The sequence below is a fragment of the Eleutherodactylus coqui genome, chromosome 11 (assembly GCF_035609145.1).
Source record: "Eleutherodactylus coqui strain aEleCoq1 chromosome 11, aEleCoq1.hap1, whole genome shotgun sequence".
NCBI classification, from domain to species: domain Eukaryota; kingdom Metazoa; phylum Chordata; class Amphibia; order Anura; family Eleutherodactylidae; genus Eleutherodactylus; species Eleutherodactylus coqui.
In genome coordinates this window covers 28,108,883-28,123,931 of record NC_089847.1, presented here as the reverse complement: position 1 = coordinate 28,123,931, position 15,049 = coordinate 28,108,883, and the positions used below count along the sequence as shown (strand labels likewise).

Here is a 15,049-nt window from a genome sequence, read left to right as displayed (position 1 = left end):
CTGTCATTAAAAGAAAAAAAAAATTCTATACTTACCTATTCCTCCCCAGGAAGTCTTCTTACCAGATCTTCACCTGACTGATCTTTTCCTAGCTTCTGCAGTATCCCGGGTCACATCACTTCCAGCCGGCCGGATTCTCTTCTTCCAGTGACGAAGTGTACATTGCAGGCATTCTGCTTCCTGCTGGTCAGTGTACCTGGTGACTAGTGACGTAGCATTCAGTGCCTAGCAGGGAATGCCAACTGCTCGGCAGCCTACTGTAGCGCGACTGCGCATGTGCGAAGTCTCGCCACTATTGTTTCATATACTATATGAAATACCAGTGGCGAGATGTTGCGCATGCGTGCTAAAGCAGGATGCAGAGGATTCGGCATTCCCTGCTAGGCAGTGAATGCTATGTCACTCATAGCATTCGCTACCCTGCAGGAAGTGAACTGCAGCTAATTGACGCTGCCAACCAGGAAGAAGAGGATCCGGCCAGCTGGGGGTGAGGTGAACCGGGGACTGGAGAAGCCAGGAGAAGATCGGCGAGGTGAAGATGCAGTAAGAAGGCTGCCTGGGGAGGAATAGGTAAGTATTGATTTTTTTTTTCTAATGAAAAAAAAAACCTTTAAAATCCAGGAACAGATTGCACAGCAGGAGGCGCTATTTCAACTGGGAAAATGCTGGACAGCCTAATAGATCCATTTAAAGGGAACCTGTTAGTAGAATTATTGATATACAGTATGCAGGTGTGGAAAAAAAGAAGATTTTTTTTTTAAATAGAAGGTGTCTGACTGGCTCCACATTTATTGTGCAGCAGGACAACAACCCAAAATATCCAGCCAATTTCAATAAGAACTAATTGCCGTGTAAAGAAGAACAAGGAGACCAGGAAGTGATGATATTGGAAAATGGAAACCTGCTTCTTTCATGTGGGACATAGAAAACGGAGCCCTTCAGGGACGCCACAGATACAACACTCCCAGACATTACTCTAGTTCTTGAGGGACAAAGATAGACATACATTTAAACATCAGAGCACAAGGAACAACACAAAAGAGGTCAAACATGTAAGAGTGGTAACTCTCCCTAACCAACTTTGGCATGGCAGATCCTGCCTAAAAGTTGGACAATCACTCCAGTAGTGATGGCTTGATGTCTCGAACCTAGTGGACCAAGCCTGCCCCTAGTTGGAGAAGGATATATAGTAGATGGAAATGCTATCTATGTATAACAGAGATAGCAAAGGTGAATAAAAGTAACACACTTCACCAGACACCTCAGGCAGGACAATAACCGGCGCCCATGTAGAGGCGGGCCCTGAATAATCACATTTCTATTATGGCTGATTGGTCCGCTAGGGGAACACCTCCCTGTCGGCCAATCAGTCCACACACCACAGGGATGTTGTAGTAGGGTTTAGAAGAAGGGAACATTATACACTGAGCCCTACTGAGGGATTTCCAACAGACGTCATCTCAGGGGCTTTCTGCAATGACATGAAGCAGGAACATATCGCATATGTGCAGTCACGTGGCAGGGCCTGATGTCGTGATGTCACCCCAGCTCTACTTTCTGATTGCGGCAACACTCAGTGAAATACTTCTGCAACTCCACTGTCGCTGCAGAATTACTCATCAAAATCCGCATGGAGGCTGCAGATTTTGGTATGGAATTTTCCATGTTTTGTGGGGTGTATTGTGAAAATATTCCGCTCCTTAACAGTAGTGTGAAGGAGCCCTGACAACATAAGTAATTTGCAGCAGAACAGTGACATCTGGAGGTTAAAGAGTGTAGTGCACAACTGTAAAAAAAAATGTTACGTGTAAGCTCATAAACTTGAACTATTTTGCTCAGTGATATTTTCCGTACTTTTGAATAACTGTAATATCAATGACTCATGCACGAATAGATGTTATACACGCATATTACATGTAGAATACACTGTAAATACAGAAACTACAGCCGTATGTTGTTACTTTGAATTTTCAGCCCTTTCATTTGCCAGGCAAAGTACTAATAATTCTAAATAGGGAAATATGTCTTACCCGTCCAACGAGCACAGGATCCGGTCCGGTGTATTCTTCTATTACAAAAAACTGATTCCATACCCATCCCCTCTTGGACCTATGTAAGACTTGTCCTTCTTTGCCCTTTTCATGGTGACCATGAAATGATTGCCTTAATTTACTGCTTCTTCTTGTGGATGTGACATGACTACAGTATGCGATGCCCAGGCATAAGAGAATGCCATGTAAACAGAAGTCCTTCTTCATATTTGGTAGTATCGGAGTCCTTGTATTCTAAGCCACTCAAGACGATGCAAAACCACAGGTTAGTAGCAAATCCAACACGTAAATGTCATCCCAAAGGTTATATCCATAACGCACTTCTCTGTTCCTTCCAGTTATCCTCTATTGATCCTGAAAAAGAAGAAAAGTCTGGTAAATATTACATTTCCATATGATTATTATCACTAGTGGTGTTCAACATTGAATGTGGCTAAGCCTCAATACCCCACTGGGAGCAAAATAATCTTGGGTTCTAAATCGGATTAATCCTCAACATTACAAATTATTAGAGTAGTTTTAGAAATCTGCATTCAAGTTACTGTCAAGAAATATTATCCCCCCAAAATAAGGAAATTCTAAATTGCAGTACCACCTATGGCCACAAGAGGCTCTCTTGTGCAATGTGATCTACCATGCAATTGATTGACTTTTCTATAGCATGAGTTTTTATACCTTTTTATTAATTGCTTATGTAGCACCAGCATATTTAGCAACTCACTGATTTTTTTTTACTGCTCAGATCTGTCTGTTTATACATCGATTGGCCTTTTTATTAAAAACATTGGCCCTTTCACAATCTCCTTGTATGGAAATTAAACCTGTGACCTCGTGGTGCAACATAAAATCACGTGATACGTTTTTCATGGATCAGTTTCAGTGTGAATCCACATTAGACTGAAAAATCCAATGATCTGAGTGACTTCCACTAAGGCTTGGTTATTGGTGCTAGGCTAGCTGGGGCCGGGATGTCACTGCCAACCTTTTTTTTTTCGTGCAGCGGTGTGGAGAGTATACCAAAAATGGCGTGATCGAGGAAAAGCGTCCAGCCAAAGCTGATAATGTGGATAGAAACAACTCATTGATGAAAGGGGTCAGAGGAGGATGTCAAGAATCAGCAATTCAATACAATGCTGGTGCAGCAACCAGTTTGAATGTTGCTGCATTAAGTGATGAATCTGGCAGGTCCTGGAGTTCCCCTGGAATTGACTGCAGTAAGGAAGTGGATGGAAAAACTACATTTAAAATAAAGAATTCTTTAAAAGTGAATGACAGACAGGCAGATCTTGATCTGAAGCCACCAGAGGCTCCACTGGGATTATGATCAGCCGTGTCTCCATTAAAATTCACGTAACCGCAAACATTTTCCATTTTTTTTTTCTTGTTTGTACATCAAATAAATTTGTAGCCTTGCTGCGTGCCGAGCCTCACTAGCGACACGATAAATGAATGCAGCTCCATAAACAAGACGGTTACATTTTATGCAGACGCTAATGGGCCGAATGTTAAAACTGAGACACGCAGAGTGTCACTAAGAGGGTCGGCTGCGTACATAGATCCCGTTCCCTTTTATCTGGCTTTAATGTACTGAACAAACAAGCATGGCAATGAACTTATTATGAATACATCTGCTAACAGTAAGTGTTCATCATAAACGTGCCTGTGATGTGTACTTTAATGATCAAGCATGTCTATGTATGCTGGACCACAATCAACATGTGAAGAGGTCCCTGTGCAAACATTACTGCCCCCCCCCCTCCCCTCCCAGTGAGAGGAAGGGAATGGAGATAACCTGGAAAAATAATAGTATTGCCATAGAGCGCTCATAAACTGCGCCATATAGTTCTGTACAACATATCACGCAAAAATACCAAGATCATAATAAATATCCCAAATATCATACAATATACTAAAAAGTGCTTGAGGTGCCTAAATGACACCACCGTACAGTGCTTAGATAATGTCCCAATAAAGTACCCAAATAACACTCCCATATGGTGATCATAAACTGCACTGTTTAGTGCTATACATCAAATCACCACTAACATACCAAGATCATAGTATCACAATACAGAATCAAAATAACACAACATAGAGTGCCTAATAAAAGTGCTGTATGGTGCTTAAATTATACCACCGTACAATGCTTAGATAATGTCCCAATAAAGTACTCAAATAACACTCCCATACAGTAATCAGAAACTCCACTGTATAAAGCTATACATCCTATCACCATTAAATACCAATATCATAACAGAATCAAAATAACACGCCATACAGTGCCAAATAAAAGTGCTGCACAGTGCTAAATTTACACTACCGTACAGTGCTTAGATAATGTCCCAATAAAATAACCAAATAACACTCTCAATAAAAAGATCACAATAAAAGTGTAGTATCAATTACCGCCATACAGGGATTAAATAGTACCCCCATAAAGAACCCAAATGAAAGTGCCATATAGTGCTCAATACAAACATTGTACAGTTCCTGAATAGAGATGAGCGAGCATACTCGCTAAGGACAATTGCTCGATCGAGCATTGTCCTTAGCGAGTATCTCCCCACTCGGCAGAGAAGATACAGCTGCCGACGCGGCTGACAGGTGAGTTGCGGCAGTCAGCAGGGGGGAGAGAGGGAGAGAGAGATCTCCCCTCCGTTCCTCCCCGCTCTCCCCCGCAGCTCCCTGGCCGCCACCGGCAGACGAATCTTTGCTCCCGAGCGGGCAGGTACTCGCTAAGGGCAATGCTCGCTCGAGTATCACATATGTGAAGTTTTGCATCATATTTTCTTCTTATAGCTATTATATAAACTTATCATTCACATGCCACTGGATGCCCCTAAAGCATATATAATATTTATCAGCCTCCATCCCTGCTATCTATTTTGGGGGTTATAATTGGAGATATTTGTATACTGGAGTATATATTTATGTTTATTTTGTCAGAGATTTGCATTTAATAAACTTTTGTATTATACAAAGAGGTTCTTTAGTAGGGATTTAGAGACAAGCGTATACCTTAATTAGCATGAAATGTAAAGTATATTAGCTTGTGTAGATGAAAGGCCATTCTCACTTCTACACAATCTAACAAGTTGTTATTGCTGTATGTGAGTAACATTAAATCCCTCACTAACACAACTCGTCTTCAGCTGACAGATTGCTACAAGCTGTTTGTGTCTTATTCACACATTTACAATTACTTTTCTGCCTGTCCTCCCACTTATCCGAGAAACTAAGTCTGAAGGATACAGAAAGATCTCAGCCTAAGACCGGTTCATTTCTATCAGTGCTGCCTTTACTGGAGACAAACCTAGCAGCAGGCATGGCGCACATTCACACACGCATTGCAATGTCATCTAGTGTTACTAATCTATACACATTGCCAGTACAGTACTGAGAATATATCCGGGTTACAATGATAGAGCCCAGTACGTGGTGGGCAGCATGGTGCTTCCAGGTTCTGTATTTCTATAGCCGCACACAACTTTGCACATGACTGTTTAACAGAAGAAGAAAGAAAGAAGGAAAGAAAAAGAAAGAAAGAAAGAAGGAAAGAAGGTAGGAAGAAAAAAAGAGAGAGAGAGAGAAAGAAAAAGAAAGAAAGAAAGTAGGAAGAAAGAAAGAAGGAAAAAGAGAGAGAGAGAGAAAGAAAGAAAGAAAGAAAGAAAGAAAGAAGGAAGGAAGAAATAAAGAAAGAAAGAAAGAAAGAAAGAAAGAAAGAAAGAAAGAAGGAAAGAGAGAGAGAAAGAAAGAAGCTAGGAAGAAAGAAAGAAGGAAAGAGAGAGAGAGAGAAAGAAAGAAAGAGAAAGAAAGAAAGAAAGAAGGAAGGAAGGAAGGAAGGAAGGAAGGAAGGAAGGAAGGAAGGAAGGAAGAAAGAAAGGAAGGAAGGAAGGAAGGTAGGAAGAAAGAAAGAAAGAAAGAAGGAAAGAGAGAGAGAAAGAAAAAGAATGAAAGAGGAAGGAAAGAAGGTAGAAAGAAATGAAGGAAGGAAGAAAGAGGAAGGAAAGAAGGTAGAAAGAAAGAAAGAAGGAAAGAGAGAGAGAGAGAGAAAGAAAGAAAGAAAGAAAGAAAGAAAGAAGGAAAGAAAGAAAGAAAGAAAGAAAGAAGGATAGAGAGAGAGAAAGAAAGAAGGTAGGAAGAAAGAAAGAAGGAAAGAGAGAGAGAGAGAAAGAAAGAAAGAAAGAAAGAAAGAAAGAAAGAAAGAAAGAGAAAGAAAGAAGGAAGGAAGGAAGGAAAGAAGGTAGGAAGAAAGAAAGAAGGAAAGAGAGAGAGAAAGAAAAAGAATGAAAGAGGAAGGAAAGAAGGTAGAAAGAAATGAAGGAAGGAAGAAAGAGGAAGGAAAGAAGGTAGAAAGAAAGAAGGAAAGAGAGAGAGAGAGAGAGAAAAAGAAGGTAGAAAGAAGGAAAGAGAGAGAGAAAGAAAGAAAGAAAGAATGAAAGAGGAAGGAAAGAAGGTAGAAAGAAATGAAGGAAGGAAGAAAGAAAGAAGAAGCAGGAAGGAAGGAGAAGAAAAAAAGAAGAAGGAAGAAGGAGGAAGGACAAACTCACTAAATTCTTGTCAAACTGAACTTTTAGCAAAGTTCGACTCAAAGTGGGTTCAATTACTTCAGTTCACTCAACACTAAGATTCTCCATAAAATGTTAAGTGACCTTTTGCTTTACGTATCTTGTACTGATTTTGGTTTACGTGAGATTGACATACGTGCCAATCACTATGCTGCCGAGATGTTAGTTTTGCTCCCTTGTCATTCCACAGTGACTAGCTGTACACCTTGTTGTGACATTCAAAGCAATGAACAGAGCAAATCACTTCTGGGGCAGGGGGATTCAACCAATCACAGCAGAATTCACGTGAAACAATGGGCGACCAAATCCAACCTGAAATCTGAGCAATGCAGCAATCAGTAAGTACCCCAACTGCCGTGGTATGATCTCTGTGCCAACTGCACTCTGAACAAATGATAAAAAGTGTTTCTTTAAGTGTTACTTGGAAAATTAGGTACAGGCTCTATTTTTTTATTGATTGCGCATTTTAAAGGGTCCGTTTCATCAAGACAACTCCTTTAAAAATTAAAGTTGGTCCAGCAATCAAATGAACACCATGGATCAGGCTTCAGAAGCCCTGGGCCATTATTAATGGGGACAGCTGAAGTTAGCCACATAGCAGTGGCGGTTTTGCTAGTACCAAGGTCATTTGCCCTTGGTCTTTTGCTGGGTGCCAAGAGTCTCTTGGCATCAGAAATCACCATATTCAATTGTATCAGTATCTTCTCTCTTCTCCAGTGCCACAATGACCTAAGTATCTTCAGAGTATATCAAGTCTTCTTCCATGCCATACTAATCATGGAAAATGTTGTTATTACAAGTCAGCCATTGAAAATGATATCAATAGACAAACGTAACACATGGCCAGATCTACCAGAGAAAGAGGAGAGCTTTGTTAGCAGCTATCCACTCTGGTTAATGAGGAAGGGGGCTGTCCCAAAGAGGAGACCACTCTCTATGATGTACAAATAGATAAGGGGGATACAGGTATCCCAACCCAAGGTGGCTGTTACCCGGCCACCAGACTCTTTTCCTGCTGATGCCAAGATACGAGGATAAAGCCATGATGACCCCACTTATGACTCAGACTATGACCCAATCATCGGTAAGCCCAGGGGTGTAACTATAGAGGATGCAGGGGATGCGGTTGCACCCGGGCCCAGGAGCCTTGGGGGGCCCATAAGGCGTCTCTTCTCCATATAGGGAACCCAGTACTATAAGTAAAGCATTATAGTTGGGGGCCCCCGTTACAAGTTTTGCATTGGGGCCCGGGAGCTTCAAGTTACGCCTCTGGGTAAGCCTTCCACTTTCATAAAAGAACCAGACTGTCTCACCGGCCGGCCTCTTCTGGAGGAAAAGGGGATACCATAGCCGGTACCCCAGGACATTCCTGTGTATGCACTAACAGGACATATAGAAATAGGTTGCCTCCATGAGAAAAGGTACAATAACTAATGAAACATGAAGAAGCGTAAAAACAATACCAAATATAATATGATACTTACAACAACAACAGCCCATACACTATATAATAAGCACGCTACACGTGCTGTCTATGATATTACAGATTCACATGCCTGCGTTGATGGTTGTGGGGTTTCAGCTCACATTCTAATTACAAGCTGTTATTACAATATGCCAAAGTATCAAACACAATTAAAACCTAACAGCGAGAAACCAGTCAACACTCAACAAGGTTAATAGAATCCAGGGAATGGTTATATACAATATGTCAGCCGCGTCCAATCAGAAAACGACTGCTACCAAAATGCAATTAAACCCCCAAATGTCTTGCAATTCTAATCACTTCCCAGTCGAATATGAAATATTATCTAGCTGATATGGACAAATGAAAATAGATATCCGGCCGGTGTGGACAACGCTACATTTTGTCATCCGGAAAATTGCTACTCAAGAGGTCACATAGTAAAAGTCAATGTGTAGCTCCAGGCATGGGAGTAGTTTTGGTGTAGGACTGAGTGACTGGTGCCAAGGGGATGTGAAGACGTCACTCTGCCTTCAGGTGTAAGCTGGTGTACAGCTATTCAGGTGTTCAGCTATATCAGTCGTTGCCCAACTTGCATAAGCAATTAACCCTTTGCAACCCAATTTTGGATTCAGGGTTTCCTAGGGGGCTTTCTCTTTCTGCCATTATACAATGGCGCCATCTGCTGCCTAGAGCCAGTACTGCGGTATGGGACATGCTTGAGAGAGGCCCCCGACAACAGAGCGGCCAGTAATATATAGAATGAGTACCCTTCCGGACGTCTTTCGACATCGGAGCTGTACAGCCTTCAAATCAGACAGTGGATTGGAAAGGGTTAAAGGTGCTGTCCCACTTCTAGCTGCTTTGCTGCAGGAAGCAGACCATGTTGTGCATTGAGCAGTGGCCAAGGTCGGTACTGCAGGCTGAATCCTATTGAAGTAAATGGGACTCAACCTGCAGTACCAGCAGGAAAACAGCAAAAAGTTGGGCACCCGCTTTAACTAAGAAATCACTGCAACTTAAAGGGATATTATGACAATAGATATTTATGACAAACCCACAGAATGTGCTATAAATATAAGACAAGCAGTTAGATGTCCCTCTTCTGGGACTGCAATATATCTGAAGAAGGTGGGTTCTGTGACCTCCATGCATGAGAAGATGGAGAGCATACTTGCTCAACTGGTTCCATAAATCTCATAGACTACAATGGAGCATATGTAGAGTCTGTAACTCTCTTCTCCTCTTTGCAGCTGCCATGTCTTGGATTCTATGATTACACAGGGGGCACTGAATCCCATTCTCTCTATAGATGTGGGTTGCCTATACTGTATATACGATTATGGTGTATGCTATGGCCATATACAACTCACTTTAAATACTTCTTTAATAGAAAAGTCCTATAAACAAACATAACTAAGCAAATAAAATGGAAAGGGTTGCACCAGAACCACAAGTTATATTCGATTCATAGGATAGGGGACGACATGCTGATCATGGGGGTCTCACCGGAGAGACACCCCCGATCCCAAGAACGGAGATCTCATTTTACCTGTCCTTTTCACTGCTGGCGTATTGCAACCTCGCAGAGAGGAGGAAAGTGAATGGAGCAATGGTCGCACAAGTGCACTGGGGCTCCAATCATTTCCAACATGGCTGCTGGAGACAGCCAAGAGGCCAGTGCTCAGGTGTTTCTGTGAGCCCTATTAAAATGAAGGGAGTGCCGACTGCACATTCTCAGCTAGCGCTGCATTCATTCTGACATCACGGAGGGTGCAGAAGTGACCTTGCAGTAACAAGCAAATGAGGGCAAAGGTTTTCCATTCTCAAGATTGACGGGGCGGGGGGGGGGGGGGGTCTCAATGGTGAGACCCCCACTGATCAAAAAGTTATCTCCTGTTCTGTGAATAGGGAATAACTTCTACAACTCCTTTAAGTTATCCCTAATCCACAAAATAGGGGCTAGCTAAGTAGCTGATCCAAACGCTAAGACCCCAGTTGATCAGGAAACTGGCGGTCCAAAGGATCCTAAAAATACATCAAGCTATGGTCACATATGTGCACCATCACTCCATTTGTTTCAATAGATTTCAGGTGCTCAACTAAATCTGGCAGGTTCCTTGGAAATGAATGGAGAGGTGGTGCTCAAGTGTAATCCTCACTTTGTTCATTCGGGGTTGCTCAGAACCCTCATTTTCATGATCGGCTGGAGTTCCAGTGGTTGGATCCCTAACAATCCGCTTGTTATCCCTTATTTTGTGGGTAAGAGATAAATTGATTGTGTGGGACAATCACTGTAAAGCAACCCTCCAGTCCTGGACGAACAAAGATGGCCACTGCTTCTCCGACCATCTGATTCGCATTGTGCATTAATATGCATCGTTAGTCTAAGACTCTCCATGGTGATCTGACTGGCCAGCCCTGCTCATATGGGCAGCATTGGCTAATCAATGCAACCTATAGTGTCTTAGACTAATGAAGCACACTAATGCACCGTATGAATCAACTGGTCAGAGGAGCGGCGGTCATCTTTGTTTGTTCAAGACCGGAGGCTCGCTTTAGGACTTACATTCTGACAATTCTCCTTTTTTAACCCTTTGCAATCCAATTTTGTATTCAGGGTTTCTTAGGGGGCTTTCTTTTTCTGCCTTTTCCCAATGGCGCCATCTGCTGGCTAGAGCCAGTTTCACGGTATGGGGCATGCTAGAGGGGCCCCCGACAACAGAACGGCCAGTAATATACAGTAAGAATACCCTGCTGGACGTCTTCCGACATTGGAACTGTATAGCCTTCAATCAGAATGTCTTCAGACGTCAGACAATGGATTGCAAAGGGTTAAAGGAGAAAAAATACTTATTAACCCTTCACAGCATCCGAAAAGTTTGTTTTTGAATCCACCGATAAGACCCTAGTGGCAAGTGACTAACTCCAAACTCAGTTCTAAACTGGAACGACTTCTGTTGAGTCCTTGGGGCCCATTATCATGTCAGAGCCCTCATCCCAACTGACCGTGGTCCTATAGCATGGAATTAGTTAACGGACTCAGTGTACCCTCTAGAAAATGCAACAGCAGGCTTTAATTGCTCGTTAAAGTCATCATACTTTGCAGACACATATTAAGGGATCAGCGCCCTTGAAATGCACATTAAATTCACCATATTAAACAAAGTCACAGAAGAGAACAGCACCCTCTAAATGCACATAAAATCACCATATTTAGCAAAGATGCCTTTGAAATAGCAGCCTATTGAAATGACTGTGGCATGCATGCACCATTAACAATGCTGATTTAATTGCCTATGTGTGACTAACACTAGTTTAAATCTTTCATTAAATTTTCGGATTAATTCTAACAAAACAGGCAAATGTTTCCTATAAATCTAATAGAAAAGCATGCAATCACGAAATAGCTATTTCCAAAATATTTCTCTGCTTTGAAATTAATTACACTTCGGGAGAACATTGCTCATCGAGCACGCTAAAATGTACAGTAAATGAGCAGCTACTCTAAAACCTCCAATCAGACACTTGCTTTCAACACCGCGAAGAGGGATGAGAACTAATTGCTAATTGGCAGTTATGAGTTACCACACGTTTGTTGGCGAATATCTCCCACGCTAACAGAAAAGAAATAACATTAACTCAACACTTAACTAATGTGAACCCGTTTTCAAAGTTGACACTTTACTGAGCAAATTGTTTCAAACTCTCAACAGGAAAAGTGAAATAATGAATGGCTGATTAGAAAACATTTATGTAATCGTGCCACCCGAAATGTACCAATCCCCTCTAAATACTGAGCTCAGAGCCGTTATCTCCTTTCTGGTATTGCTGAATGTCCTCTATATAACTTCCGCTACATCTCCTAAGCGGTCAGCCACCTAGCTTTCCTAGATTCCTGAAGAGTGAATAAGCTTGCTAGGCAATAGTATATCTACTTTAACCCTTTCCAATCCAATTTGTATCCTGGTTTTCCTAGGGGGCTTACTCTTTTTCTGCCGTTATACAACAGCGCTATATGCTGGCTAAAGCCAGTACTGCATGAGGTGACACGTTGGATAGGCTCCAACACCAGAGAGGCTGGCAATATACAGTAAGAGAACCCCGACGGACGTCTTCAAACATCGGAGCTGTACAGCCTTAAATCATAATGTCTTCAGACGTGGATTGGAAAGGGTTAATAGCTGAAGAAAAGACGTTGTTGCAGTAGAACAATACTGTAGCTTAGAAGGGCTAACAGGGCATATATCCCAGATGTGGAGTCACTAGAGAGTTTCCGACATGTCAAATACTCCTGCCCAGAGTATTTGAATATGGGGGAAAAGACAATAAACTTGTTAGAGATCATATCTGCAGTAGAGATGAGCGAACCTTTTTCACCCGAGCGCCGCGATTTTCGAGTACTTCCGTACTCGGGCGAAAAGATACGGGGGGCGCCGTGGGTGAGTGGGGGTTTTGCAGTGGGGAGTGGGGGGGGGAGAGGGAGAGAGAGAGGGCTCCCCCCTGTTCCCCGCTGCTACCCCCCGCTCCGCCACGCCTCCGCCGCCCCCCGGCGCCCCCCGAATGTTTTCACCCGAGTACGGAAGTACTCGAAAATCACGGTGCTCGATCGAGTAATTATTCGAAACGAGTACATTCGCTGATCTCTAATCTGCAGCTGTCAGGTTAGTTCTCCTGTTGGCCATGGTACTCATCCTCCTTCTCCTCTTCTTAACAGATGCCCAGTTTGGGCATCTGCCCAGTCCCTGAAATGGCACAGAGGGTACATACAGATATACCCACACTCTCAAAAAGGGCTTGCAAATGTTTCCCCTGCCAATCATGTCGTAATATTGGCTATGTCTGACACCCTAAGCCAATGGAAGGTGTCTGAGATTGCTGTCTATTGGCCCAGCCTAAGGGGACATTCAAGTGTGTTCTGTGGCTATTCCTGACTTTGCTGCATTGTCCACTCCTGACCTCTGCTTCTTATACTGACTAGGCTCCTATCTGCCGCCAGCCACGACCTCTGGCTTGTTGTATCATGCTAAATCCATTTTGTGCATTCTCACCTCCAGCTTTCTCCCCATTCTAAAGTCGTGTTGCCTGCCTCGACCCAGAATGTTTGATTACATCCCTCAGGTATTGTACTTTGGTCTATAGTAGCATCAGCTGTTACATTAACAGAGCAACTGGGGACAATGCAGCGAAGCCCACATCTAGACTGGTGGGCTTAAATGGTAAAGACCGGGGTACTTTAGGTGTCACTTCTGGATCTGACCCTAAGGCAATCTGTGGCACAGTGGAATAACAGCCACTGATCCTGACAAACTGAATCTTTGTCCCAGGTGATGGAATCTACTATATGTTCCTGCATTAGAACCTTATTGGATATAACCAGGGCTAGAATCACCTATAGACACAGTAGACCAGTTGGCAGTACTAGGAGAGGGGCACCTATTGAAGGAGGGATTTACATATGAAGGAATAAAGTGTTGAAAAACTATCTTTGTACATAGTGTAACAGTATGTTTTATATGGGGGACTTAAAATGTATTGACAGGTGCAGAATGGACATAAAACAACCGGTAAGGTTGTGCTACATATAGGTTGGGCCTAGCTTGGCCAGAACTTTACAGCAAAAATGCCGCAGAGGCAATGTAAAGGCATCAATATTCTAGGTGTTCAATGGGTTATATATACACAAGTCCTATTTGGTGAGTCCATAGGGCACAGAAGTAGTATAGGAACAAGTCCGGTAACATTGTGCGATACGCCCTGGAAAGCTTCAGTCTGAGAGAGCAGTGTTCCAGCCAGAGGTAGCAGATAGTGAGAGTACACCTAGAAAATAAGATAGCCATGCAGTGCTAGAGGAGAAGCTGAAGAACAAGCTTAGATGGAAGGGCAAAGTGAACCCTGATGCCTAAAGTGCCACCACCACAGCCGTTCCGAATAGAGATGAGCGAGTAAACTCGCTAAGGCACATTACTCGAGCGAGTAGTGCCTTAGCCGAGTATCTCCCCGCTCGTCTCTAAAGATTCGGGGGCCAGCGGGGGGCGGGGAGCGGCGGGGGGAGGAACGGAGGGGAGATCTCCCTCTCTCCCACCCGCTCCCCTCCGCTCCCCGCCGCAACTCACCTGTCACCCGCGCCGGCCCCCGGATCTTTAGAGACGAGCGGGCAGATACTCGGCTAAGTCACAAACTCGCTCGAGTAATGTGCCTTAGTGAGTATACTCGCTCATCTCTAGTTACGAACCTTCATCAATGAAATCATATGTCAGTTATATGTTAAAGGGACATTGTCACCACAAAATAGCACCATAAACTAAGTTATCATGGAGCCAAGGGGTGTATTTTTTTATACTCACCCACTTCTGCAGAAGTCTGAGCATGATCACAAAATTTGACTCTTTCCAGACTGCTGTGCACGCACTCTCCACTAGAAGCCTATGGAAGTCCGAGTGCACGGCGGTCTGAAAAAAGTAAAATTTTAGGACTGTGTGTGGAATTCGCTATTGGACAGTGCAGGATCGGGGGAGCGGGTGAGTATACTGTAAAAAAAAAGCATTCCCTGTCTCCCTGAACAGCACCATAACTTAGTGCTGTTAGGTGGTGAGAGTGTCCCTTTAAAGGGCATCTTTCCTGTTTAACCCCTCTAAGGATGTATTGACACGGATGAGAAACTCGTATGAGTTCCATCCAATCCAATATGGGCGTAACTTGCACGAGTAAAGAACCCATTATTTTCAATAGGTTTATTGCTGTTCAAGAATTGCCCATTGTTTCCTATGGCTGCATGTAAAAAGACAAATTGCATTGTATTTGCATATCATGCCGTTTGCAGGCGAGTGCGATGCATTGCAGTGATGCAATTTGTTTTTAAAGCCAAAGCACGTGGCAATCAGAGAAAAAAAAAAAGGTTTACGAGTGTGATTTTGCGTTGCCTATGTAAATACAGCCTTGTGTTTCCTGTAACAGATAGAGGA

At 43.0% G+C, this 15,049-nt stretch overlaps 1 protein-coding gene across 2 annotated transcripts in view; it reads right to left on the bottom strand.

Moving 5' to 3' along the window:
* Positions 1-15,049, bottom strand: part of CDH11 (cadherin 11) — a 133,921-nt gene that overhangs the window by 46,581 nt on the left and 72,291 nt on the right. For both annotated transcript variants that reach the window (XM_066583284.1, XM_066583285.1), the window contains exon 2: positions 2,031-2,405. In XM_066583284.1, coding sequence (XP_066439381.1) covers positions 2,031-2,258 — 228 coding nt within the window. In that variant the 5' untranslated portion in view covers positions 2,259-2,405. The remainder of the gene's footprint in view (positions 1-2,030; positions 2,406-15,049) is intronic.